This window comes from Leopardus geoffroyi, chromosome A3, assembly GCF_018350155.1.
Source record: "Leopardus geoffroyi isolate Oge1 chromosome A3, O.geoffroyi_Oge1_pat1.0, whole genome shotgun sequence".
Classification (NCBI taxonomy): Eukaryota; Metazoa; Chordata; class Mammalia; order Carnivora; family Felidae; genus Leopardus; species Leopardus geoffroyi.
In genome coordinates this window covers 13,966,109-13,993,704 of record NC_059336.1, presented here as the reverse complement: position 1 = coordinate 13,993,704, position 27,596 = coordinate 13,966,109, and the positions used below count along the sequence as shown (strand labels likewise).

The 27,596-nt window shown below is 51.7% G+C and overlaps 1 protein-coding gene across 3 annotated transcripts in view; it reads left to right on the top strand.

Moving 5' to 3' along the window:
* EYA2 (EYA transcriptional coactivator and phosphatase 2) overlaps positions 1-27,596 on the top strand; it is a 267,355-nt gene that overhangs the window by 226,571 nt on the left and 13,188 nt on the right. For all 3 annotated transcript variants that reach the window (XM_045444372.1, XM_045444371.1, XM_045444373.1), the window contains 3 exons: positions 17,519-17,577; positions 22,085-22,245; positions 26,731-26,845. In XM_045444372.1, the coding sequence (XP_045300328.1) occupies positions 17,519-17,577; positions 22,085-22,245; positions 26,731-26,845 (335 nt within the window). The remainder of the gene's footprint in view (positions 1-17,518; positions 17,578-22,084; positions 22,246-26,730; positions 26,846-27,596) is intronic.

The following is a 27,596-nucleotide window of genomic DNA, read 5'->3' as shown; positions in this document are numbered from 1 at the left end:
ACCCTTCTGGCTGGGATGAGGGGAACAAGGGAACCATCAAAGAGGAGGAGCTACTTTAGCTGGGTATTAAAGAAAAAGTAAGGATTTTCTGGGGGGTGTGGGAGGGGGGGGAGATGGGGAGGAAGTACAGGAGAGAGACACGTGGGAGAAGAGTATTCCCAGGCCAGGGAACAGCATATGCAAAGGTGAAGAGGCAAGATATGGATTTGCATGTTTGGAGAACATACAATACAGCAGAAGTTAACACTCCTGCAGACAGACCCCATTTTTATTAACTTGTTTCACCTTCATAGATGGAAATGTGCGTCAGAAGTACCAGCCAGTCACTTCAGCAACTTAGAGACAAAATCTGGCTTGCAGAATTTACAGCTTGAGGGTGATTGTTCAGGTCATACTCCCATCTGTTAAGGGTGCGTGAACCCCTGAAAATGCATGCAGCATAGTGTATGTGTGCAAGTATGTCTCTAGAGAGGGTGGTGGGAAAATCTCATTAGCCCAGGGTTAAGATCCGCCCCAATATTAAACCTTGTAGCTTTGGGACATGCAGTAGTTTGGTGTCTTTTTCTATCTCCCTGTAACCCCAACGAAACCAAGAGAAGGCAAAAGGAAAGTATACTCAGAACTGAATTAGGACCCAGCTCCTTTGGGAAAAGATATTTTGGAGTGAATATGGGAGCCCTCGGAGCTCTCTGCCTGGGGCCAGGCTCCCTCCAGGTGTCAGCTGGGAGGCGGGGAGCACAGGTTGCCCCCCTGGCTAGTTCGATGTGTTGCCAGTGGCAGGAAGAAAGCAGAATCCTGACCATTCCCCTGCCCCCACACTCATCCACGCTGGGGAACATCAGCACCCACAGGTGACAGCAGCAGCGACGAGGCCCTGGCCTTTATACCGAAGCCAGTCTCTGCCTGTCCAAAGACTGGGTAACTGCAGGAACTTCCAGCAGGAAGAGAGACGTCCCTTTCTTTGACCCACCCCAGAATGCATGTGGTGATTGGAAAAGTGAGCTTGGCAGAGAACCGTGATATTCAAAGCAGAGCAAACACCCACAGAATAAGGTAGTGGTGGAGGCCCAGGCTTTGAAGATTTCGGTTTATACCCCGCTTTGCCACCCCTGAATGAGTGTCCATTCCTGTAAAATGAGAAGTAAAATACGTCTTGTGGGTCGTTGTAAGATCAGAGCTGGAGTGGGTAAGGCCCTTATCCTGGTGCCCAGCGCCGCCTCCCTACGAGGATTGGGTGTGCTGGTGCGCGGGGTGCCTGGCACGCGGTAAGTGCTCGACAGTGGCGGCTGAGATGATGCCAGTTGTAACTGCACCTACAGGATGGCCGCGGTCTGTCCTGTGCCCCCGTGCAGAGCAGCGAAAGGTCTCCATCAAGTCTCAGAGACGGCCTGAGAGGCGGGAGTCGCCAAGGGGCAAGTCTAGATCCAGACCTGGGAATGGACCCACTGGGTGTTTGGACCTCAGCTTCAGGGACCTCTGGGGTCATGACTTTTTGAAATGACTTTGATGGGTACGAAAACCCAGAGGATGAGCTACAAACTCCCCCTGTCCAGTGGGCCTTTATCAGAGGCAATAGGACGTAATGATTGAGAGCAAAGATTCCGGGGCCAGATGGCCTCGGTCCATATCTCAGCTCTGCACTAACAAGCTGTGTGACCTCAGGTAGGTTCCTTAACCTCTCTGTGCCTGTCATCATCTGCAACATGGGGGTAATAATAGCTCCTCATAAGATTACTATGAGAATTAAGTGAATTAATGTATATACAGCACCTAGAACATAATGGCACTACGTAACTGATGGTGATTAGCATTATTTTATTATAACAATTTTCATTATCATTATGTGCATATAGAATCATCACCTACAGGGGCACCTGGGTGGCTCAGTCGGGTAAGCATCTGACTTCAGCTCAGGTCATGATCTCACAGTTCATGGGTTCGAGCCCCGCGTCGGGCTCTGTGCTGGCAGCTCAGGGCCTGGAACCTGCTTCGGATTCTCTGTCTCCCTCTCTCTCTGCCCCTCCTCTGCTCATGCTCTGTCTGTCTCTCTCTCTCTCTCTCTCTCTCAAAAATAAACATTTAAAAAAATTTTTGTAAAGAATCATCACCTGCAAAGGTGCCAGGAATTTGTGCACAACCATGTGTAGTCAGCCGTGTTTATTTTCCCCCATTTTACAGATGAGGAAACTAAAGTTTAGAGAGGGTGAGATATTTGCCCATGCTCACAGCAGCTATGTTAAGCCCAAGATTCAAACCTGAATTTGCTGGGCTCCAAGGTCTGCACTCTTGAAAAACAAACAAATCTTCAAGACAAAAATTCATTATTTCTATTTCAAGATACTATAACTTCGATTAAAAATAAATTTGAGGTGGGGCGCCTGGGTGGCTCAGTCAGTTAAGCATCCAACTCTTGATTTCAGTTCAAGTCGTGATCTCGCGGTTCAGGGGATCGAACCCTGTGTTGGGCTCTGTGCTGACAGTGTGGAGCCTGCTTGGGATTTTTTCTCTCCCTCTCTCTCTGCCCCCACCCTGCTCGCACATGCTCTCTCTCTTAAAGATAAATAAGCTTCTTTAAAAAATGAAAAAGTAATAATAATTAATTAATTTGAGGAGCACCCGGGTGGCTCAGTCAATTAAGCATCCGACTCTTGATTTCGGCTCATTGTGATCTTACGGGATTGGGACCCGTGTTGGGCTCTGCACTGTACCCCTGCCCGGGATTCTCTCGCTCTCTCTCTGCCCCTCCCTTGCTCTCTCTCTCTCTTTCTCTCTCTGCCTCTCAAATGAATAAATAAACATTAATTAATTTTTAATTAGAAAACTTAGGGTCACCTGGGTGGCTCATTTGGTTACACGGCTGACTTTTGATTTTGGCTTAGGTCATGATCTCACGTTTTGTGAGACTGAGCCCCATGTTGGGGTCCGTGCTGAGCATGAAGCCGACTTGGGATTCCCTCTCTCCTTCTCTCTCTGACCATCCCTGCCCCCGGTCTCTCTCTCTTAAAACAAACATTTAAAAATAATAAAGTATTTTAAAAAATAAAATGAATTTGAAAATCTAGACCATTGTAGAATGGCTGAGGTTTTATAGGCAGTGTGATTAGGAGTGTTTCCAAATTCCAGCAAGAGGGCTCTCCGTTTGGGCACGAAAAAGACACGAAACAGAGGTAATTGTAAGCAAAGGCCAGTGCGGTATGTGGGAGAGGATGGGCATTGTTACCGTTGTTACCATTTCTTCTCAAAGGCAAGGCACTGGCAATGTCTGCAACCTCATTATTGTCAATATGGGTTTTTTTTTTGTTAAGTTTGTGTTGAGAGAGAGAGAGCACGTGGGTGCGGGAGGGGCAGAGAGCGAGAGAGAGAGAGAGAGAGAGAGAGAGAGAGAGAGAATCCCAAGCAGGCTCCACACTGTCAGCACAGAGCCTGGTGCGGGGCTCGGACCCACACACCATGAGATCGTGACTCAAGCCAAAAGCAAGAGTTGGACGCAGCTGAGCCAGCCGGGCACCCCTTTCAGTGTGTCTCAACTGGACCCGAGGGCAGAACCTTCCTGCCAGGAGGATTCATTTGGAAATGGGAGGGAGGGCGCTGGTTGTCACCGGAAGGGGAAGAATTATTGACTGTTAGCAGGCAGGGCCCGGAATGCCAGATAACCCAGCACTGAGGACAGCGTCCTGCGTGAGGAACCAGTGCACCCGAAATGCCAGCGGCACCCCGTTGAGAAACTCTGCTCAGCCCTTGAGAGCCGTCAGCCAGATGCACCGTATTTCTGGATCCCCTAGTGTCCAGCACAACCCAGGCCTCACACTGCTTGCTTTTACTCGAAATGCCAAAAAAGAAACCACCAAAAAAAACCTCTCTGTGTGATAGCAAACGTATTTTCTTACTGGAAGCCACAGTCAAAACCATTTGAAAGCTAGTTCTCTAGAGCAGTCCCGTCCAGTAGGTTTTTCTACAACGCTATAAATTTCTGTTCTGTCCAGTACAGTAGCCACTGGCCACGTGTGGGTTTGGGGCACTTGAAATGAGTCTAATGCCACTGAGGCCCTGAATGCTTATTTAATGTTACTTAATTTTAACTAATTTGAATGTAAATAGCCACCTGCGGCTAGTGGCCGTTACAGTGGACAGAACCGGACATTTACCTCGTTGTAGAAAGTTCTATCGGTGCCACTCTGGAGTTCTAAACTTACCAGACATGGCCTGTATTTTCAGGGACGATGATCATCGTCATCTTAGCTGACGTTTCTATACCAAACACTGTTCTGAACACTTTACATGTATTACCTCGTTTAATCCCCAACAGTTCCGGAGGCTAAAGTCCCCGACGGAGGTGCTGGCAGCTCTCGTTGCTGGCGAGGACACTCTCTTCCTGGCTTGTAGAAGGCCTCCTTCTCACTGTCTTCTCATGGCCTCTCTTCGGTGTGGAGACGGAGAACGGGGCTCTGTGGTGTCTCTTCTTAGAAGGGCACTCATCTTATTAGATTGGGACGCCACCCTTATGACCTCATTTAACCTTGGTTACTTCCTTGGAGGCCCCATATCCAAACCCAGGCACACTGGGAGTTAGAGCTTCGACACGTGATTCGTGGCGGGGGGGGGGATCGCAGACATTGAGTCATAACACCCATTTTACAGGTGAAGAAACTGAGGCACAGAGAGGTTCAGTGAACAGCCCAAAGTCACACAGTTGGCAGTGGCAATATTTAGACCCAGCACTTACTCTCTGTGTTCCGCGGCCTCTCCCAGGGAGAGCAGCTGCCATCTGGCTTGGGAAAGATTCCGGACAGGAAATCTAGACTCAACACGGTGCTGTAGATAGATGATGGGTTCAAAGGGAAAGCAGAGAGGGTTGGTGTAGCCTGGACATGTGGAGAAAGACAAGCAAGGTCTGCCAGCAAGAGGAGAAGAAATTTCCGGCAGAGGGGCCACTGGCTGGCATAGTAGAGCCTGCGACTCTTGATCTCAGGGTTGTAAGTTCAAGCCCCAAGTTGGCCGTAGAGATTACTTTTTTCAATATCTTAAAGAGAAAAAGAGAGAGAGACAGAGGGAAAGAGAAGTTCCCGACATAGAAGACAAAGACAGAAGTTCATCTATGAGTTAGCACATCATCTTCATGCTGTAGACACAAAACAAAAGTCACACAAATAACAACGGAAATCACAACGAACTGAGCTGGCGCCCTCACTCCCCACCCTGAAGGTGAGCAGAGCAATAGACAAGGGGTCGGAATGCATTTCTACAAAGAAGGACGCAGGCCAGGGCTGGGGCTGAGTGGAGGGCACACATAGGAATAATAGTCACAGTGCCAGCTAAAACGCACTGCATGCTGTCCAGAGGGCTTGCCTGCACTCATTCCTTTAGGCCTTACAGGGCCATGGACAGTAAATACAGTAAATGGGTTACGTATACCCATTTTAGAGATGGGAAAACTGAGGCACCGAGATGTTAACTTGCCCAGCTCTTGCCTGTATTGAGCTCCCGTGCCACACATCACACATGCATTTTCTCACTGACATCTCACAACAACCCTACGAAGGAGGGTTTTTATCCCTATTTTACAGATGAGGAAACTGAGGCCCAGAGAGTTCACAGAGTAAGGATAGTATGGAGATTTAATCCGAGGCCAAGCTGACTTCCAAGCTGGGACCTTTATCCTGCATGGGAAACACAGTTTTGAAATGAACTGAGTGGGTGAAGAAGGCATAAGATCAACAGAATGGAGGGGAGAAAAGTGTCCTCGGTAAGAAACAAGATTGACCTAAAGCTTTTTGGCCGAAAGTATCCCCCCCCCGCCCCACCTACCAGGTTCAGGAGTGGCCAGGCAGGTGGGTGGGCTGGAGGGGGACGTTTTCCACGTGCTGCCAGAGCTTCAGGAAAGATCTTGCTAGAGGGACTCAGAAGTGGCTGGAACCTGGGCAAGCTGTGGCTGCTTGCCTGACGTGCAGGCCTGATCGCTAATGTCTGATTTATGGTGCTGCGGGAGCCATCAGGGAGAATAATATTTCACCATGTCAACGCTGAGCTGCTCTCCGAGGCATCCTGCCCAACCGGCCATTAATGCAGTGCAGCCCACGGCCTCCTTGGTGTTCTTCAGATAAGTTAAACATTTAGACAACACAAGAAAGACAGCCCGGGTTTCCCTCCCGGGGAGCAAGCCCCTCTCTGGCTAGTCCAGAGACAGCAGTAAGCAATCTCACTTAAAAATATACCTGCCCTGGAAGAGGAGGAGTGGCCAGGGAGTCCATCTGGCCTCTGACGAGAGTCATTTTTCTGCAGCAAATTTGTCAACAGTTTCCTTTCTGCATTCGTGTCTCCAGGCAGCCAGGGACAGAAAGCCATGGGATCAGAGCTCAGCAGGGCAGGTGGGGAAACCCCAGCTGTCCCCAGCTTGATCATAACAGTTTTGATAAGTATTTGTCACTGCGTTTGCTGGTCAGAACTGGACGGCAATGAGAATGCTGAGTATCGAAGTCTGTGGGATGCAAGCAAAGGGTGATCCGGCCTTAGATTACATTTCTATTAGAAAAACAGGAAAGTTAAAAGAATTGGTCATTGAAAAGACCATGAAGGCAGATGATGCTTTTGGCAAGCATGAACGAGAAAAAAGAGAAAGAAAGAAAAAGAGGCAGAGATGGATAAACAACACTCAGAACGAAAGGATGGACGTTACTCAGATTGAGGACAGATGCGGCTTTTTTTTTAATTATGAGAATACTGTATGATATTATGCCAGTGAACTTGACACCTTCCAGGAAGGTGGAAATTACCAGAATTAACCTCAGGGGGGATTTTAAAATAAAGGAACCCATGGCTGTGAGACATTGGAACAGTAGTTAAGGATGGACTCTCCAAAAATGGCACCAGGCCTGGTTTAAAAAGAGTTCCAGCAAACATCAGGGAAAGGGTAAACCCCATCCTGCACAAACTAGGAGCAAAGAAAAAGGGGAGACGCTCTCCTACACATTTTATGAGATGAGTATCACCCTGAAGCTACACCTGGACTTGGAGCCCATGACAAACGGACAAATCGCTGTCGTTTTCATCGCTGATGAAAGGCGGGCTACCCCTGCAATCCCGCGGATACTTTCACCCGTGCCCCGCGACTCTTCACGTAAGTCCCATTTGGGCCCTCTCTGGGCTTCCACTTCAGGCCCGTGGTGAAAGAAGGATCTGAACTATAATTGGCACCATTCATCAGGCCGTCGTATGCCTTGTAACACACCTGCAAATGTTTCATAATTTCCAAAAAGGAACCTGGAGACTTTTCTCTGTCACCTGACAAAGTCCCGAAGCAATGACACTCCGGGAGCAATGAGCACACCCAGCCCCCCGATCTTGGGCTCTAATGCCATTTTCTGAGGAAAGCAGCCAGGGCTCCTTAGAGAAACGGCTGATTCTAGGGCTGGGGCCGGAAATACATATAATACACGTGGCACGTCTTACGGTGCCAAAAGTAAGTGCTCAAAAGACTCTACAGCGATGGAGGATGTCAAAGGGACACGGGAGCTTCCTGGCGGAGTTCTCAGTGGCCAAAGCTGGGAACAATTTGACTACGAAAACAAGTTACATGATATTGGATTCTAAGTATAAAACAAGGACCCACGGGTCCGTAATGACGCAAATAATGATTAGACAAATAAATAAGTGGGGGAGGATAGACGAATACCTCGGGCAGAAAATTTTGAATCACTTATTCAGATACTCCACCCTCACTGTGAGCTTTGCATAGTGACTTCCTTTCAAAGAGTACAGTGTGGAGGGGCGCCCGGGTGGCTCAGTCAGTTAAGCACCCAACTTCGGCTCAGGTCGTGATTTTTTTAAATTTTTTTTAATGTTTATTTATTTTTTTGAAGGAGAGACAGAGTGGGGGGGAGGAGGGGCGGGCAGAGAGAGAGAGACACAGAATCCGAGCAGGCTCCAGGCTCCGAGCTGTCAGCACACAGCCCGACGCGGGGCTCGAACCCATGAACCTCGAGATCATGACCTGAGCCAAAGTCGGACGCTCAACCGACTGAGCCACCCAGGCGCCCCTCAGGTCATGATCTTTTGGTTCGTGGATTCAAGCCCCGCGTCGGGCCCTGTGCTGACAGCTCAGAGCCTGGAGCCTGCTTCGGATTCTGTGTCTCCCTCTCTCTCTGCCCCTCCCCTGCTCACACTCTGTCTCTCAAAAATAAATGTTAAAAAAAATTAAAATCAAAGAGTACAGCATGGAAGGGGGAGGAGAGTGACTTTACGGCAGAGGAACCTGACAGAGATGAGCTGAGCCAGGTGATCAAGGTCAGCATGGGCAGTGTAAGCCCTTTGAGAGGATGCACCCTTAGAAAAGGATGTGCAGCCCTCCTCGCCAAAACCTGCAACCCCAGTCTGACCATGAGAAAAACCACAGGCAGATCCCCGTTGAGCGGCCTCCTACAAAACACCTGACTGGTTCTCCTTTAAACTGTTGTCAACACCAAGGAAAGTGGGAGAAACTACTGCGGCCCTGGGGAACCTGAAGAGGTAGGATGACAAAGTGTAATGTGATGCCCTGGCTGGGATTCTGGAAGAGAAAAAGGACATTAGTGGAGAAGGCTAAGGGATTCTGAATAAAGGATTGACATTCGCTGGGCCGTTCTCCCTGGGGGGAGGCCACTGGCAACAGCCACGGCACCCAGCCAGAATGGCATGATCTTGAGGCCCCAGTGCCTCAAACAAACAAAAAAAAAAGAATTGACATTAGTTACTAACGATATAGTAATATTTATTGGTTGTGACAGGTACTCCATACAAATGTTACCAATAAGGGAAACTGAGCGTGGGGTTTATGGGAACTCTCTATGCTATAGTCACAACTTTTCTGCAAATCTTAAATTATTCTAGAATTAAAAGCTTTGGTGTTAATCGGGGCGCCTGGGTGGCTCATTCGGTTAAGCATCCGACTTCAGCTCAGGTTGTGATCTCACAGTTCATGCGTTTGAGCCCCGCGTCGGGCTCTGTGCTGACAGCTCAGAGCCTGGAGCCTGCTCGGATTCTGCGTTTTCCCCTCTCTCTGCCCCTCCCCTGTTCACGCTCTCAAAAACAAACATTAAAAAAAAAAAATTAAGCAATCCCTATCAAAATAACACCAGCATTCTTCCCAGAGCTAGGACAAACAATCCTAAATGTGTATGGAACCAGAAAAAGACCCCAAGTTGCCAAAGCAATCTTGAAAAAAAAAAAAAAAAAAAAAAAAAAAAAACTAAAAGTTTTGGTGTTTAAGTAAGCTGCCTGAGATCACACTCCTAGAAAATGGCAGGGCTGGGACTGGAGACCAGGGAAGGGTGTTTGAACACCATCTGCGAAGTCCAGGACGTAAGACCTCAACGAGCGTCTTCTGTCCCCCCACACCCCCCCCCACTCCCTGAGATGCGTTCGCGCACAGCGTCCTGACACATTGGCGGGGTTTGACTGAGGAATGCAGTTTTCTGCTTTGCTTCTAAATTGTCTCGGGGCGCCTGGGTGGCGCAGTCGGTTAAGCGTCCGACTTCAGCCAGGTCACGATCTCGCGGTCCGTGAGTTCGAGCCCCGCGTCGGGCTCTGGGCTGATGGCTCAGAGCCTGGAGCCTGTTTCCGATTCTGTGTCTCCCTCTCTCTCTGCCCCTCCCCCGTTCATGCTCTGTCTCTCTCTGTCCCAAAAATAAATAAACGTTGAAAAAAAAATTTAAAAAAAAAAAAATAAATTGTCTCATCTGCAGAGCTGACCATCCATGAGCCTCTCTTGATGGTGAACTCAGCTCAGTGTGATCATTCCTGAACCAGGCACAGAGTTCAGGCCTGTAGAATTCAAAATAGTCGTAACAGCAGTGATTATGCCAGACACGTAGGTGGCATTTTCGACAGGCAGAGGCACTTTTCAAAGTGCCTCACCTGTACCGACTCATTTAATCCTCGAAAGGCCCGGGCGCCTGGGTGGCGCAGTCGGTTAAGCGTCCGACTTCAGCCAGGTCACGATCTCGCGGTCCGTGAGTTCGAGCCCCGCGTCGGGCTCTGGGCTGATGCCTCAGAGCCTGGAGCCTGTTTCCGATTCTGTGTCTCCCTCTCTCTCTGCCCCTCCCCCGTTCATGCTCTGTCTCTCTCTGTCCCCAAAATAAATAAACGTTGAAAAAAAAAATTAAAAAAAAAAATAAAATAAAAATTAAAAAAAAAAAAAAAAATCCTCGAAAGGCCCTGTGCACCGAGTGCTGTTCCGTAGCTCAGTTACCGACAGGAAGCTCAGGAAGCTGAGGGTCAGAAAGATTCAATACTTGGTCCAAGGCCATTCAGTTAATCAGCAGCAGAGCCAGAGTTCGGAACCGAGGGTCTGGAGTCTATGCTTTTAACTGCTGTACTCTCTGACCTTGCAAAAAATCAGCAAACAACGGGCGTTACCTACTGGATAAAAAAATAGATTGGCCGTTATATCAGCCGTAGGTTAGCCCTGGAGGCCCCACAAAGTGGAGAAACGGAGAAGTTACTGGTCCTGATGTGAGGTGGAGCTGGGACAGTTTTCGCCAAGGAGAGGATATCAAGGAGCCTTTGCAGGCTTTTGGCAGATGGATAGAGAAGAGAAAGGCATTCAAAACAGAAGCAACAGTAAGTGCAAAGGCCCTGCAGCAGGAGTGTGTGGGTTGTTGAAGGAATAGCGGGAGGCTGCTATGTCTGCGAGTGCAGTGGGAGATGGGGGGGCGGGGTGCAGACACGCAGGCTCAGAGACTTTGCGAGGACCGTGCATTTACGCAAAGGGAGGCAGGGGTGGAAGCAGGGAGGGTGAGGAGGTGACTGCAGTAGTCAGGGGTCCACAAACTTCGTCCGTAAAGAGCCAGATAGTAGATACTTCAGGCTTTCTGGGCCACACGGTCTCTGTCTCGACTGTAGGACAACAGCAGCCACAGACAGTATGGAAAGGAATGAACTTGGCCGTGCTGCACTAAAGCTTTATTCACACAGGTTGTGGTTTGCTGAGCCCTGATCTCTGTGGGAGATAATGAGGGCTCGGACCTGGTGGGAGCAGTGGAGGCGGCGGGAAGAGTCAGACTGTGGACATGTATGGAATACATATCGACTTATTGTGGACATATATTGAGTGATTGTGGATCTCCACGGAAGGGAAGGTCGGCAGGATTTGCTGATGAGGAATGTGAGGGGAAGCAGGGAGTCAGGGACTGTTCCAGGATACATGCAGGGTCCAGCCTGGTGTTGAACTCATAGTAGGTGATCAGTACGTCTGTGGATCGAATCAGCAGTGCAGTTTTTCATGTGCATTCACCTCACCTTTTCTGGTGACGTGTTAAGTACATTGAAGGCGAGAGCCGCTTTTAATCCTGGAAACCTCCTTGCTCTTTTTTTCTTTTTAATGTTTATTTACTTAGTTTGAGGGGGAGGGGGGAGGGGCAGAGAGAGGGAGAGAGAGAATCCCAAGCCAGCTCCGCGCTATCAGCACAGAGCTCGACGTGGGGCTCGATCTCATGGACCGTGAGCCGAAATCGAGAGTCAGACACTTAGCCGATGGAGCCACCCGGGCGCCCCTGAAACCTCCTGGCTCTTGACGCATGCATTGTCTGATGCGGTTCTGGGCCCATAGGAAGGGTTTTTACGAATAGTCCTCGGACGGGTGGCTCTTTGGGAGCACAGGCTCTGAAGGCGGCCGGCCTCCTCGGCCCCTCCTCCCCTCACTGCCGTCATAACTGGATTAGACCCACCACCCTAATGACCTCGTCTTCACTTGATCCTCTGCAAAGACCCCATTTCCAAATAAGGGCCGTTCACAGGGCCTGGGGGTTAGGATTTCAACATCTTTTGAAGAATCATAATTCAGCCCATTAAGAGGCAAGTTTCTGCACCTCTCCCCACCTCCACTTGCCCTCCATGAGATGGGGGTCAACTGTATCCCCTTTCATATGTGCAACGTATTGAGCATAGCCTCTGGCGCATTGGGGACTTAAGTGTCCTTCAGTGTTAGGGGCGCCTGGGTGGCTCAGCCGAAGCGTCTGACTTCGGCTCAGGTCCTGATCTCACGGTTCGTGAGGTTGAACCCCACGTCAGGCTCTGTGCTGACAGCTCGGAGCCTGGAGCCTGCTTCGGATTCTGTGTCTCCCTCTCTCTCTGCCCTTCCTCTGTTCATTCTCTCTCTCTCTCTCTCTCTCTCTCTCTCTCAAAAATAAACATTAAAAAATTTTTTTAAACGGCCTTCAGTGTTAGATCCTGCCTGTCTCCTCCCCAGTGAGATATTTTCTGTTTTCAAAGGCAATGCATATGTGCATTATCCTTATGGAAAATGAGAGGGGGGGTGGGGAGAAGGAATAATCATTTCAGTAAATTGAAAGCCTCCTTTGACCACTAACCCAATACCAGTGCCTCCCCAGACAGAACTGCTGCTTCCGGTCAGATGTGTAAGCTTCCAGACCTTTCATTGTCCATCTATGTATATATCCATATAAAATATCTTGTTTCGTTCTCAATGGGTTTTTATAAATACAGTTGACCCTTGGACAACATGCGTTTGAATTGCATGGATCCACACATATGCAGACTTTTAAATACATTTAGTACAGTACTGTAAATGCATTTTCCTTGTGATTTTTTTTTACTCTTAATTTTTTGTGATGCTTATTTATTTTTTTTTTTAATTTTTTTTTTCAACGTTTATTTATTTTTGGGACAGAGAGAGACAGAGCATGAACGGGGGAGGGGCAGTGAGAGAGGGAGACACAGAATCGGAAACAGGCTCCAGGCTCTGAGCCATCAGCCCAGAGCCTAACGCGGGGCTCGAACTCAAGGACCGCGAGATCGAGACCTGGCTGAAGTCGGACGCTTAACCGACTGCGCCACCCAGGCGCCCCGCTTATTTATTTTTGAGAGAGAGAGAGAAAGAGAGAATGCGAGCAGGGGAGGGGCAGAAAGAGAGACACAGAATCCAAGGCAGACTCCAGGCTCTGAGCTGTCAGCACAGAGCCCAACACAGGGCTCAAACTCACGAACCGTGAGATCATGACCTGAGCTGAAGTCAGACACTTAACCGATGGAGCCACTCAGACACCCCTCCTTGCGATTTTCTTAATGACTGTTTTTTCTAGCTCACTTTATTGTAAGAATATAGTATGTAATACGTATCACATATAAACTAGGTGATAATTGACTGTTCATATTATCACTAAGGCTTCCAGTCAACAACAGCTATTAGTGGTTAAGTTTCGGGAGGGAGTCCAAAGTGATACACAGATCTTTGACTACACAGGGATCAGTGCCCCAACTCCCGTGTTGTTCGTGGGTCTTTCACCCAATAGAATGTCTTAGAAATATTTCCGTGTGCTAACAGAAAAATCCACCTCATTCGTCTGAACCGCTGGGTGGGATTCCGCTGAATGGACATACCACATTGCGTTTAGCGATGATCCAGTTGAGGCAACTTTAGGTGTTGTCCTGTTTCTCACCGGGACGGTGGACATCTTTGCACAAGCTGATGTGTGGGTGTTTCCGTAAGTCAGAAAGCGTAAATTCCTTGCTGCTGGGATTGCACTGGGGCCCAGACCTCACCCAGGTCAAGGCCATGGGAACGCTTCCTCTGTCTTTGCTAGCAGGTCCCACTCGGACCCCCCAGGATAGTCACACGTGACCCTGAAGAGGCCAGAAGCACCCTAGGCTGTGAAAAGCTGGTGCCCGCCACCATACAGGCCCGCCCCCCATGCAGGAGAATTGAGGCGCATAGGATCTTCCTCCCCCAGAGCTCACTCCCCTCATTGCCGGCTCAGCCTCAGCGGGTAACTGGATCCAGGTCAGCTGGTGGAGTATGAGGTAGCGTCTAGCTGAGCGTCATGGTATTTTATTAAGTCCGAAATGTGATCGCTACTGTTGTCACACTTTAGCGCCCCCAACAATCCCCTTGCAAATGAGAAAACCAGAGCCTCCCACATACCTTTCCCCTGACATCAGGGAAAGCGGTGGGTGCCCCTGCCCAGGGGCCTGAGCCCGTGTGACCCCCGGAGCAGCTTTCGAGCCTCAGGCAAGGACTGGAGGGGGCCACGGGAGGTGTTTTTCCAATTTTAGGCAAAGCATTGGATGGGGGAGAAGTCTGCTACTAATTTGGTCTTCTCTGTGCCTGGGTCTTCGAAGTCTGCGTTGGCTTTTTAAAGACAGTTTTCACTGACGTATCAGGATTGCTGTCCCAGGACCCTCCGATTGGTATACGAGGTCTGTGGATCAGAGGTCTCAAACTAGGAAGCCCACAGGGGCCAGGTAACCAGGTGACGTGAAGGGGAGAAAACCCAGACGAGACTGGAGCGCTGGAAAGGGCTAAGGGCGGATGGGACAGAACAATGCAAGCCCTGCACTGCCAGAGTGTGTAAAGTCTCAGAGTAGCTGAAAATCTGGAAAGACAGAGAAAGAGTGAGAGCAGGAAGGGAGAGGACGGAGACGGGGAAAGAGAGGTCCCCTGAGTTCACATATTGGCTATTGTTCCCAAACAATTTTTCAAGCATAGTGTGGGCTGAATAAGATACGTCTCCAGGCTGGCTGGCGAGCTCATCCCTAATCGAACTTGTCAACACAGAAGAGAAGTTGTCAGCCTGGTGTCTTTACCCCTCGAGAGCAGCACTGTCCACTAGAATTTTCTGTGCTGAGGCAAGTACGGGCACCGTCCAGTACAGCAGCCATTGCCTACATGTGGTTACTGAGCACTTGAAATAGGCCTAAGGAACTCAATTTTTTCTGCGGTTGAGTTTAATTTGAAAATAATATAAATAACCACGTATGGCCAACCACTACGGTATTAGCATGACTATAAAAGCTTTCAAGTTGGGGTGTACCATAGCGCTCAACTACTTTAGGAAAGGACAGTCCCTCTTGGGGAGGGGGACCGATGATACCTAAGACCACCAAGCGCCAGTCAGAATCCCAGATACGTGGAAAGGAAGGAAATACGGAATGAGCCACAGTAGAGCTTTCGGTGTAAGCCAGATGTCTGCCAGCTCAAGAGTGGTCACTCAGCGTCCCCAGTTGTTTTCCAGCACTCTCCAAAGAGCTTCTCAGTTAGGTTTACCACTTGTCATCCGCCACGTTCCTCACCGATTCCCGCTTGCCCACGGCCGACCCCTAGGAAGCCATACGGTGGGACCTCCCCCTGCCCTTCGCATCCAGGCGAGTCAGAGCACACACTGCTGCCTGTTCCCAGGCGTTGTCCCGGGCCCACGGAGGCGTGAGGTCCTATGCGTCAGGACTCTGAGTCATGCTCTGTCACTGCCACTGAGCCGTGAGCCCGAGTGTGCCAGGGACTGTGGAAGCAAACCTCACCTCCCAGCAAACCCCTTTTCAATCCAAAGCCCTTTCCGGGCTCCAGAGAGGGACCAGTGGCCACACTGGTTGTCCCAAGTTCCAGCCCGGATCCCCACAGGGTAGCCCGGGCTGCCCCAAAGGCCACTGTCCCCACCCCCACCCTGCCCCCACATCCCCATCACAACACGGTTACCTCTACATATCTTAAAGAATTAATGAGGGAAGGGGTTCCCATCATCCCCCAGCAGAGCTCTGTTCTCAAAGATAAATTCAAGCCCCGTCCTTATGTAAAAAGAGATCTGCTCAAAATAATAGAAACCGCTGTTTTTTTCCCAGATGCTACCCCCTCAACAAGAGTCCAGAGATGTTACCACCAATCGTTTTCTTAGAGGTCAAGCTCAGAGTCGCATGTGCTTGTCCTCTCCCTAGCAGTGTTTTCCAGGAGCCACCTGCCTCCTGAGATCACCCTGACACCTAAACGTGGACATTTTTAAATCTTAACACGATAATAAGAACAGTGGCGTGCGTCCCCGTACCTGCCGTGTTCCAGCCACTGTACCAGACGCTCCCAGCACAGCCTCTCGCTTCTCCTCACATCCGTCAACCCCGCGAAGGAGGTTCCCTTATCTCCCATTTCCCCATCCCACCTCTAAGGCTCAGGGTGGTTATGCCACTGGCTCAAAGTCACACAGCCGGGAAGTGGCTGGATCTAGGATCCAGACCCAGGCAGTCTGACTCCGGAGCCTGGGCTTCACCAGGACCGCAGCGGCGGGCAGAATATGCTCACCACTTGCGCCACATCAGCCTGTCGCCTGGATGGACTTTATGCCGGAGGCAGAGGTGACCGATGGGCGTGCACTGCGCGTAGCTTCGTGGAGGGTGTGGTGTTGCCCGGTGGCCGAGTGACAGAACGGCCACTCCACTAGCTGGAGCCTAAGGGCCCATGGAGTCGTTTCCTGCAGCGGCTGTAACCAGTTACCACACACGCAGTGGCTTAAAACACCAGCGTGTTCTCTCACTGTTCTGGAGGTCAGGGGTCCAGAATCAGTGTCACTGGGCGAAAGACGTCAACGAGGCTCTGAAGGGAGAATCTGGGCGTCTGGTGGGCACCCTGTATTTCTTGGCCCGTCGCCTCTTCCTCCGTCTTTAAAGCAATCGCCCCAATCCCCTTCTCCCGTCTTCCCATATCCCTCTGCCTCTTACTCCCAAAGGCCCTTGTAATTACATTTAGGGCCCACCTGGAGAATCCCGACTGCTCTCCGCATCTCCAGACCTTAAACTTAATCACATCTGCGGAGGCCCTCTTGCCACATGAGGACCATGGGATTAGGAATGGACATTGGGCAGGGGGGTTGAGCATTATTCTACCTACCACAGTCAGGGTGGCCTGGTTTCAGCTGGGGCCGGGACCAGGGGCTCAGATAACGTGACCACCACCCTCCGACAGCTGCAGCCAAGGTCCCAGCCGCGTTCCCAGGGCTGGCTCTCCCATTGGTCCAGTTTAGGTCACGTGCTCATCTTTGACGCAATCGCTGAAGCCGGAGGGCTCCAGGGTGTCTCTGATTGGTTGAGCCTGGGTCACGTGGCCATTTTCCTCATTCCCCTCCCCCTCGGTCTTAACTCGCAGGTGTTAAGGTGTTTTCCCCAAAGAGAACGGGGGGATGTGTGGGTGGTGGAATGACAAGCCCTCGGAATGGTGCCTGGCACCTAATAAGTACTCAATAAATGATGATCACATATCATCGGACCCAGAGGAGGACTGGGGAAGGGGGTACCTCCAGAAGCTAATGCTTGAAGAATACTAAGTTCACTCTGCAGATGAAGGCAGAGAGCATTCCGAGTGGAAGAAGATACCTTGGTTAAGGCAAAGGCTTCCACTATGGGGCCAGGGTGACCATATGTCCTAACATACTCACAGGTAGAGAGGGGTGGTCCTGTTTTGTGCCTGTCCCTCCAATGTAATCTTCACAGCAGCCCCTTTGACTTGCAGAACTATCTTGGTTTGCATGATAAATTATATGGTCACCCCACCCCACCTTACACCCAACCTGCTCATTTATAAGGAAACCAAAAGCAAAAGAAGGGAAGAGACTTAACCGGAGGTCGCCTAACCTTTAGTGGCAGAGCTCAGGCTAGAATCCAGGGCTGGTGACTCCCAGGGCAGTGCTCCCCCGCTCAGCTCTCAGAGGCTACAGCAGATTAACCAGCCATACCTCTCCCTGTCTTTCTCTTCGTGCCACATTCTCCGCAGGATTGTGACCAGATCCACGTTGACGACGTCTCATCCGATGACAACGGGCAAGATTTAAGGTAAGACTTTGGGGAGTCCAAAATGCCCCCTTTTGATTGGCGATCGAGCTTGCCTTTCACCAGGAAGCGGAGAGGAGGGGCGGGCTGCTTATCAGGCTGATGTGTGTGCCTGCTTCCGCCAGAACCCACAGGTTGCAGCCTAACCCCCACCCTGCAGACTCTTGCCCATCACCTCTAGTCACCAAGGCGGACATTTCCACAGATTCTCCAGGACTCTGCTTATGTTTATCTCTCTGCAGTTTTTTTTTTCCTACTTACTAAAGTAAGGCGTGCACATCGTAAAAAACCTCAAACACCACCTGATCTAGCCTCCCGGAATCACCGCCACTAAGAGTTTGGCACCCCTTCATTGGCACACGTACAGTATTTACTATAAAAGTTGATCAGTCGATACTCAAAATATTTCTTGACTAAGAGGTATGTGTCTGGTTTCTAGGGGCAAACCCTCCTAGGACATGGATTCCAGAAATAAGGTACCCCAAACGAGACAGCTTTCAGAGGAATGTGGCTGGAATGTTCCAAGCCTGCCCCTGAGAAAACCTTATAAAAATGGAACCATAGTTCATCTGCACTTATCCAAAATTATCACAACCTAGTGCCTCTTGGCCCATCAGAAATATTATTAGACCGAATGACGCTTCGCTTAGGGGGCCAGTAACGTTGCTTAGTGTTTGTGTCTTCTGTCTCGCTCCAAAAAAACAAATCAAAGCTTCTGTGACTGGGCCCCGGGAGTCGGTTCAAAACCCGGCACAACTAGGAGTGATAGGCCAGCGCCTGCTTCGTGTTAATTAGCCGTTCTGAAAATCCCTCGCAATGAGGACTGGCAGGGAGCAATCCTCCAGTGCCAGCCAAGGTTTCTCTATTTATGGAGTAAATAAACCGCAGATCAAGGTTAATTGTGTCCTTTCCATGACGTCACAGCTGGGAACCACTCTCCCCTTCACAGCGGTGAGCGACCAGAGTTCCGTTTTTATAAAGCTTCCCTGTAGCTGGCCGGCTTGGGGCAGAGAGCAGTGCTGCTCTGAACCGGGTTTCGTGCTGAGCTATTTGGAACCTCACTTCCGGAACCTGCCATCCAAGGAGGTTTTCCCCCATAAAAACCAAGCTCTCCCATTTCTTCACTCAGGAAATCTCTTCTGAGCACCTGCTGTGTACCAGGCACCAAGCATCAAATGCCCTTTCTTTTTTTTCAGTGAACACAAACGAACCTTGGTAAGGCCCTTACTTTGCCCCATCACAGTTACCACGGGGAATAGATGCTCTTTTCATCATCCCCATTTGACAGTCGGGGGATAGGACACACAGAGAGATTAAGTAATTTGCCGAACCTCACACAGCTGGTAAGGGGTGGGGGGGGTCGGGGTGCAGGATTCAGGGACGCCCTGCCCTGCCCTCCACCTCTTGGCAGAACATCCAGGCATCTCCCCAGGGTTTCCTCTGAGTTCTTAGTCAATGTTCTTTTTCAAGACTAAGTTATCTGGTCTTCCCACACTACCCAGCGAGGGGTCTGTAAGGCGGTGCCCTGGCTTCCCGTCGTAACTTAAAAGGAAAACCTTTGCGATGTCCGGAGTCCTTGATGTCTTGCCAGTGAGGCAGGAGGGTGTCCCCAGATTTCTTACAGCAGGAACCCACTTCGGTGGCACAACCTTGACTTCCAAACAGAACAGTGATCCACGGAAGGAAAGGTATTGGCATTGGCACATACATCAGAAATCTGAAGAAACGCGGAAGAGGCTCTGTTGACAGCTCGTCACGTGGTTGCCACTGAAGACCCGGCTGATGTCGGTGTCCTAGCCCCCGGGGATGCTGGCCAGCGAGCCGTGCTGAAGTGTGCTGCCACTGCGGGGGCCAGTCCCCTCCCTTCTGGAACCTTCCCTGACCAGATCTGGGCAGCTTCCGGGAGCCACGCCTTCTGGCGGCTACTGATCCCAGGGCTGACCGCCCGCCAGAGGTGCTAACCTGCCTGCCAGAGGTGCTAACCTGCCTGCCGTTGCTGTGTGTGTGACAGACCCTCCCCTGAGCCCTGTGGACATCGCCACCGCATCCAGCAACAAGGGGGCTCACGTGTCGGGCCCGGTGAGGCCCCGGAAAGCCTGCACGTTCGTGGCACCGTCTCCCGTGACCACCCGCGGAGGCCATGCCTGATCTCGGCTCCTACAGAGACTTCTGAAGAGATCGAAAAGGAAGACCAGGTCGCTGCTGGAAGGGCTGTGACCGAGGAGGAACTTCCGGGGGAACGGGCTGCTCTGGCTCCAGAGTTCGCTGCAGACGGGTCGGGAGGCGCACAGCTGCCCTCGGTGCCTGGTCGGTGGCTCCCTGGTGAGGACCGCAGTGCTCCGCCCACCACCGGACTCTGGCCTGCGGCTCCCACCGCTCCGGCCATCGAACGGGCAGGAACGACCCCGGAGGGGTCGAAGGCTGTTCTTCCACAGACGGTTAAAGAGAAAATGGAAATGAGGTTGGCGGAAAATAACGTTTCTGAGAAAGAAGAAGGAGAAATTATCTAGCAAGAAGGGAATGTTTGCAGTAAAGAAGAGGAAGGACCACGTGGCAATTGAAGGGCGGCTTCTGGAAACGAGGGGATGTGACGGGGTAAAGTCATTTCTCCCGCTTCTCACCGGCTTGCCTGCGTGCTGGAAAAGCGCCCCGCACGAGTGAGTCCCCGACACGTGGCTCCCCTGCTCCCGTGGTTGGATGCTATCGGCCCCCTTTTGCCAGTTGGGTGTATTTCATTCATCTTTAACCCCTGGTCATCACCACCCAAGGAGGGGTGAAAGGGAGAAGAAGCAACAAACATGTCTGTGTAATGAAGCCATTCACATCTTTCGTGGGAAAGAGAACGTTTTTGTCCGAACGGGTTATTAGGTCAGACCATGTTCTCCACGGGCTTTTGTACATTTGAGAAGGAACTATACTCACCCGTATTCTCACCGTCTCGAACCAACCGCTTCCTGACATCATGACTTCCTTGCTTCCAATGTTACACACAGTCACACTTGCAGAAATGTCCGTGACAAATGACACAGGTGTGTGTGTGTGTGTGTGTGTGTGTGTGTGTGTGTTCATATGAACCTGTGGGCACTGTCTCTTTCTGGCTTTTCACACAGTGTGCTGTGGAGAACGCCAGAGTCTATATTCGAGGCCTTTTGGATTAAGTCGCCCGGCCCGCGTGCCCCAGGAAGTCCCCAAGATGAAATTAGCTGATGAGTCCGAGACGTTCATCCCAGGCGTTTCTGTGGCTTCCACAGGCTTCCGCTCAAGGAAGGCTGAGCCCCAGGCACAGAACAGCAGCATGCGACATCGCACCACGCTCTGGCTGTGCACACCGCAGACGCCCCACAGGGAGAACGACCCGGCCCCTCGTGCTCTTCAAATGCCCTTTGACCTCTGCCGCAGCAGCGGCACTGAAGTACCAGACGTGCGCAAGATAATGGTTTCCAAGTGTCGCCTCACCCCTGCCGCAGCGCGTCTTGCGAAAAAATAAAATACCTTTCTCTCTCCGCTCTTCAGCTCATCACAGAAAATCTAGAAACAGCAACATAGTGCAAAGAGGAAAAACGTCAGCCAAACGCACAGCCTGAGACAGCTGTGGCGTCACACTGACCTGTTCTTTCTTTTCTAGAAAGAGACTCATTTTTTAAGCTTTGGGTCATACTATACATGTGTCCCTTGTCACGCTGTGGTTTTTCCCTGCGATGGTATGATTTTGCAAACCTCCAGCAGAGCTTCTGGCGGAGGGAGAGAAGACGGGGGTTTTCGTCCTCACGTGCTGGTTGCTGCAGGTGGGGAGCGGCCCCCGCTTTCCCGTCTGGGCTCCCAGCTGCCACTTCTGTCCTTAACTTTCTGTGACACCCTGGCTCCTCCCCCGTCCACACGTGGAACTCGCTAGGCCAGCATATGCTTCATTCCGAGCAGAGAATCGCATCTGCAAAGCCAGCAATCGACTCTGCCTAATTTAACAAGCCCAAAAAAACTAAAGGGCGCCTGGGTGGCTCATTTGGTGAAGCATCTGACTTCGGCTCAGGTCATGATCTTGTGGTCCGTGAGTTCGAGCCCCGCGTGGGGCTCTGTGCTGACAGCTCAGGGCCTGGAGCCTGCTTCGGATTCTGTGTCTCCTCTCTCTGTTCCTCCCCTATTCACACTCTCTTTCAAAAATAAAAATAAATTTAAAAAAACTAGAATATGGTACTTCCCTGGAAAGACAGGGAGATGCTCCCAGAGTGGGAAGGAGGGGTTAGCAGCCAGGCCTTACAGGGGGCGCGAGACAGCACAGATTTGGGGATCGGAGTAGCGGGAAGTAACGTGTTTTCTTCCAGACTCTTCTCGCAGGATGAACCGGCCACAACCATAGTTTGGACTTCCCTTCTGGCAGCAGAAGGGGGGCGGGGGGCTTTTCCTAGCGTGGCCACGGCACGCAGGGGCCTCGGGGGGCCGTGGGGCCCGCGGTCTCCGGCCAGGAGCCCCCCCCTCCCTGCACACTGACCGCGTCTCTCGCCCCCTCTCGCAGCACGTACAACTTCTCCGCCGACGGCTTCCACAGCTCGGCCCCGGGAGCCAACCTGTGCCTGGGCTCTGGCGTCCACGGCGGCGTGGACTGGATGAGGAAGCTGGCCTTCCGCTACCGGCGGGTGAAGGAGATGTACAACACGTACAAGAACAACGTCGGTGGTGAGTGGGCCGGGGGAGGGCCGGCCGCGCCGTGCGGGGCGGGGGGTCTGCCCGTGCTCAGGCCGCGGCCGGGGCCCAGGCAGGGTCAAGGACGGCCGCGGCCCCTTGCGCGTGAACGGGGCCTCCCGAGTGCGTTCCGTGGGGGGGGGGGGGGGGGGGGCGCCCCGGGAGAGGACACTACATCTCACCTTGACGGGGAGGAAGCTGAGAGCAGATGACGCCGCCTGCCCAGGATCACATGACCACTGGGGGTGGGGGTGGGGTGGCCTCACCGCACGTCTTCACCAAGTGTGGTCCCCGCACCAGCAGCACCCAGAGACGTGCTGGACCTCAGCGTCTCGGGCCCTCCTCGGACCTGCCAAGTCTGAGGCTGGGGTGGGCCGGCCCTCTGCTTCCATCACGCCCTCCAGGCGACACTTGTCACTCGCTGGAGCTGGAGGGCCGGTGGCTTGGCGCTTGCGGCTCAGACGGCCGGTCACCTTGGACGTCAGACTCTCGGGCCCTACTCTAGGCGACTGAGTCAGAATCTGCATTTTGAACAAGATCCCCAAGTAATTTGTGGAAACATTGAAGCTGGAGACGGACTGGAGGCCACTGGTTCTCATATTGGAACCACCGGAGGCATTTCAAGAGTTGGACGCCGGACCGACTGAGGGTGCCCCCGGTTCTGGCTTTCGTGGCTGCAGCCCGGGTCGGAATCACAGAATTCGGGCTCAGATGTGCAGTCAGGGGGACAGCCACCAGGGTCAGTAGCAAGAGACCATTGGTTATCACGCTGAACAAGAAGTCTGGACGTGGCTTTGGGCGAGCGCTAGATCACTATTTCTAGAACTCTCTAGGCCAGTAGCTCTTAACAGGAGGGGATGCTGCCTCTCCCCAAGAAGGCATTCGGGCGCGTTTCGATTGTCACAGTGTGTGGAACCAACCGCTGGCCCATAAAGGGAAGAGGTCTGAGCAGGCAGCCGATAGTGTTGCCATATACCCCATGGCCCCCGGAGTGTCTAGGGCCCCCTCTCCCAGCCCTAGAAAGAGTCCCGGAAAGAATTTAGGGTCTCAAACTGCACAGAACCTACTTCCCGTCCCAATGCCTCCACTTTCTAGCTACCTCCCTGAGCCTTGGCATCTAAATCTGAGAACTGGGGATAAAACTAATTCTGTCTCCCTGGGTTATGGGAACGTCTGTTGTTAATGGGCACAAAAGTCATGACTCTGTGCCTGTTAGATAGGGGGCACTCAGAAAATGGGAGCATTTGTCCCTAGTTCCTTTCAGTTTTGCTTGGGAGTTTTTCGAATTCTTCTCTGCCTTCTGCTTTCTCCAGACGGACTGTTGGTTTTTGGGACGGATTTTCTGTCTCGTCCGTGGCTGCAGTCCGAATGCAGTTCTGGCAACAGCTAACGTTTGCTGAGCGCTTACTGTATGCCAGGCTCTGTGATGAGGGCTTGTCATCTAATATCTTATTGGCTCTTTACGAGACCCCCATAAGGTAAGTGCTTTTGTCCTCCATGTTGTGTAAAGGTGGAAACTGAGATCAGAGATGTTAAGTAACCTGCCCAGCGTCACACAGCCCAAGTGGCAGAGCCACCACAACGGAGTGCCAGGCCAACTGCCTCACCACCTCTGCCCACACTCCGTGGCCTCTCACACCCAAGTCTGTGGACTGTGAGAGGGAAGCAAAGAGCGGCAGAGTCAGCCCTCCTTGCTCACCCACCCCTACGTGGAGAGAAGAGGGGAGCAGGTGTGCTTGGAATAGGGGAGACGGGTGGAGTCGGCCAGTAGGGGCCACCGTGGGCAGCCCTCCCCTTCCTCCCCCCACCCACCTCCAGTCTCTGCATGTTACTCCCCCCTCACCTCCCCCCAGCTGTTCCCGCATCACAGAACTAGCCTGGGGAGGGCTGCAGCCCCCAGCCTGGGGCTCACCACGCACCCAGGAGCCCAAGGGTTTTGGAAGTTGTGCTCAGAAGAGAGACATCTGCAAGATACAGGGTGAAGATAGAAAATGCTTAACAAGGGGCGCCTGGGGGGCTCAGTCCATTCAGCATCCGATCATGATCTTCAACTCACATCATGATCTCGCGGTTCCTGAGTTCGAGCCCCCGTGTCGGGCTCCGTGCTGACAGCTCAGAGCCTAGAGCCTGCTTGGGATTCTGTGCCTCCCTCTCTCTCTGCTTCCTCCCCGCCCATCTCAAAAATAAATAAACATTAAAAAAAGATTAACCAGTCAGCCTCCAGGAGGCAGGGGCTGGGTTCAGAGAGAGGCCTTTGCCTGATTTCACACCTCCCTCTACCACATCCTGTTGTACCCCCCAGCAGGTTACTTAACCCCTCTGTGACTCAGTTTCCTCATGTGTAAGATGGGAATAATGACGCGGCCCAACTCATGGGATAAATGTCAGGATCGTGTGAATTCACACGCGGGAGACACTCAGAACAGGGCCACCGCACCGTGAGCACTTCTTAAATATCACACGTGTCCGGGGAAGGAGAGCAAGTCTGAGGCAAAGCCCCAGGTAGGGAGCAGGCAGACAGAAGCTCGAAGCAGGCTTCCTGGCAGGTGCCAAGTCGGAGTGGTTGACGGGCTGGCTACCCATGGCAGCACCCGGGGGAAGCCTCTTGCGAAACATACGGCACCGTGCCCCTGAGAGTTTGCACTGTTATCAAGTGCCCCAGCTAAGGGGCCGTGGGGAAGGTACAGAGAGAAAGGAAAGCCAGGGGCCACCTGAAGCATTCCTGTCCCACCGAATGCATTCTCCCTGATTCAGCATCAACCATGCACCAGCCCCTGCCATACAGTACCTCCCAGGGGCTGGTACCATGGTGCTGAACAAGGCCGGCTTGGTCCCTGCCCTCACGGAGCAGACGGCATGATGGCTGAAGCAGACGTGGAACACGTAATCACACAGATGCGTCTCGAATTATACCTGTGCCAAGTGCTGTAAAGAAGAAGTACAGTGTGTTGGTGGAGTATAACATAGAGCTGACCGGGATAAGCCTTCCAGAAGAAAGGACGCTGGAAATGAGTGTGAAGCATTTATGCAAAAAGGGAAGGTGTGGTCCAGGTTCTGAAACGAGGTGTGCAAAGGTCCTGAGACAGGAACAGACTTGATGTTCCAGGGGACAAAGAGGAGGCCACCGGGACGGGAATGGAAGGACGTCAGGGCAATGGCGAGAGGGGAGATTGGCAACCTCGCAGGCACGTGGACTGTGGAGTCTGAACTTCATCTTAAGGGCCTCGACGACTGACAGGATGATGATCAGGTTTAGAAACACCGTAGGGTGGGCTCTGGAGGTCTGCCGCCTGGCTGCCAAACCTGTCTCCATTATGTCCTCCCTGCGGTGAGCAAGTCCGTCAACCTCACACAGCCTCAGTTTCTTTACCTGATTTACACAATGTTATATGCCAATTATATCTCCATTAAAAATAAATAAAAAGAGGGTCCCCCTCTAGGGTCACTGTGAAGATGAATGAAATAAGTCATGTTAAGAGCCCAGGACCCTACACATAGTAAGCACTCAATAAATGTTAGTCATTTTTATTTCCTTATCCATTTTTTGTCTCCACTAATAACAGTATGAACTCAATCATCTGCATTTTTTGTTCATCTGTGTATGCAGTGCCTATTACAATACTGAGCACACAGAGGGCACTCCTGAAGTCTTGGTTAGATGGATGGATGGATGGATGGATGGATGGATGGATGGATGGATGGACAGAGGGATGGATGGATGGATGGATGGATGGATGGATGGATGGATGGACAGAGGGATGGATGGATGGATAGATGGATGGACAGAGGGATGGATGGATGGATGGACAGAGGGATGGATGGGTGGATGGATGGACGGATGGATGGACGGATGGATGGATGGACAGAGGGATGGATGGATGAATGGACAGAGGGATGGATGGATGGATAGATGGATGGATGGACAGAGGGATGGATGGATGGATGGATGGATGGATGGATGGATGGATGGACAGAGGGATGGATGGATGGATAGATGGATGGATGGACAGAGGGATGGGTGGATGGACAGAGGGATGGATGGATGGATGGATGGATGGACAGATGGATGGATGGATGGACAGAGGGATGGATGGATGGATGGATGGATGGATGGATGGAGGGATGGATGGACAGATGGATGGATGGATGGACAGAGGGATGGATGGATGGATGGACAGAGGAATGGATGGACGGATGGACGGATGGATGGATGGATGGATGGATGGATGGATGGACGGGCAGGCAGAGGGAGGGCTGGAAGGATGGGAGGGCGGATGGGTGGATGAATGGATCAATCAGTAGATGGGTTGATTGACCCATCAATCCCAAAATAAGATTAAAATCACTGGATTAAAGTTGACCTTGGGTGTCATCTGATTTGAAACCCAGAGAACCAGTAGCTACACTCCCCTTCCCTAACCACTACCACCCAGACTTCTAAAATAATAACTAGCCCATCTTTTTTTCCCTTGTCCATAGGCTTGATAGGAGCTCCCAAAAGAGAGACTTGGCTACAGCTCAGAGCCGAGCTGGAGGCTCTGACTGACCTCTGGCTGACCCACTCTCTAAAGGCGCTCAACCTCATCAATTCCCGGTAGGTGGGAGCCCCCTTTTTCCTTTGCGCCCCTGAACGTTCCCTGATTTGAGGGTGGTGGCTCCTCCATTTCCACACTTGGGAGAACTGGACTCTCCAAATTCTCATTTGCAGGCTTTCCAGACATTTGATAAAGCGGAGGTATTATCAGACACCAGGGACACCTTGTACCGTAGCTGAGCAGATAGCTACAGAGACTTACCAGGGTCCAGCAGAGCCCGAACATTTGTACATAGGTCCATCTTGTCCCATCCACTCTTGCCCACAACACCCACCAGTCACAACACCCTCTAAAAACCATCTTATAGTAGACGGCAGATCATCTGGCACTTACGAGGTAAGGAGCGTCCAGTTTCATTCTGGGCCTCCCAGTAAGTTGTCTCTTGCTCCTAAATAAGATCACCTGGGCCAGAGGACAAATTACCATCTGCGCTAGCATCCCAGAATCTCGCGATGCCACACACGAATGGTCACAAAATGGCCACTGGCTCCATCCCGCTGATGCGTCTAGTTTGACACGCACTCTGGCCCCAAGATGGGAAAGTAATCCATGGCTCCCGGTTTCTGGATTCTGTAAAAATTTCAGAACTGGTAGGTGCTCCCCAGTTCGCCCCAGCCCTCACCACTCCCTGTTGTCCTACACCTGATCCACATTAACTCTACATCACCGATAGGCAGCTGCAGCTGCTCAAATGTGGGCCCCCGCCGGACACATTTTTCTAAATAAAAGTATTGCACTCGTGTTTCAGTG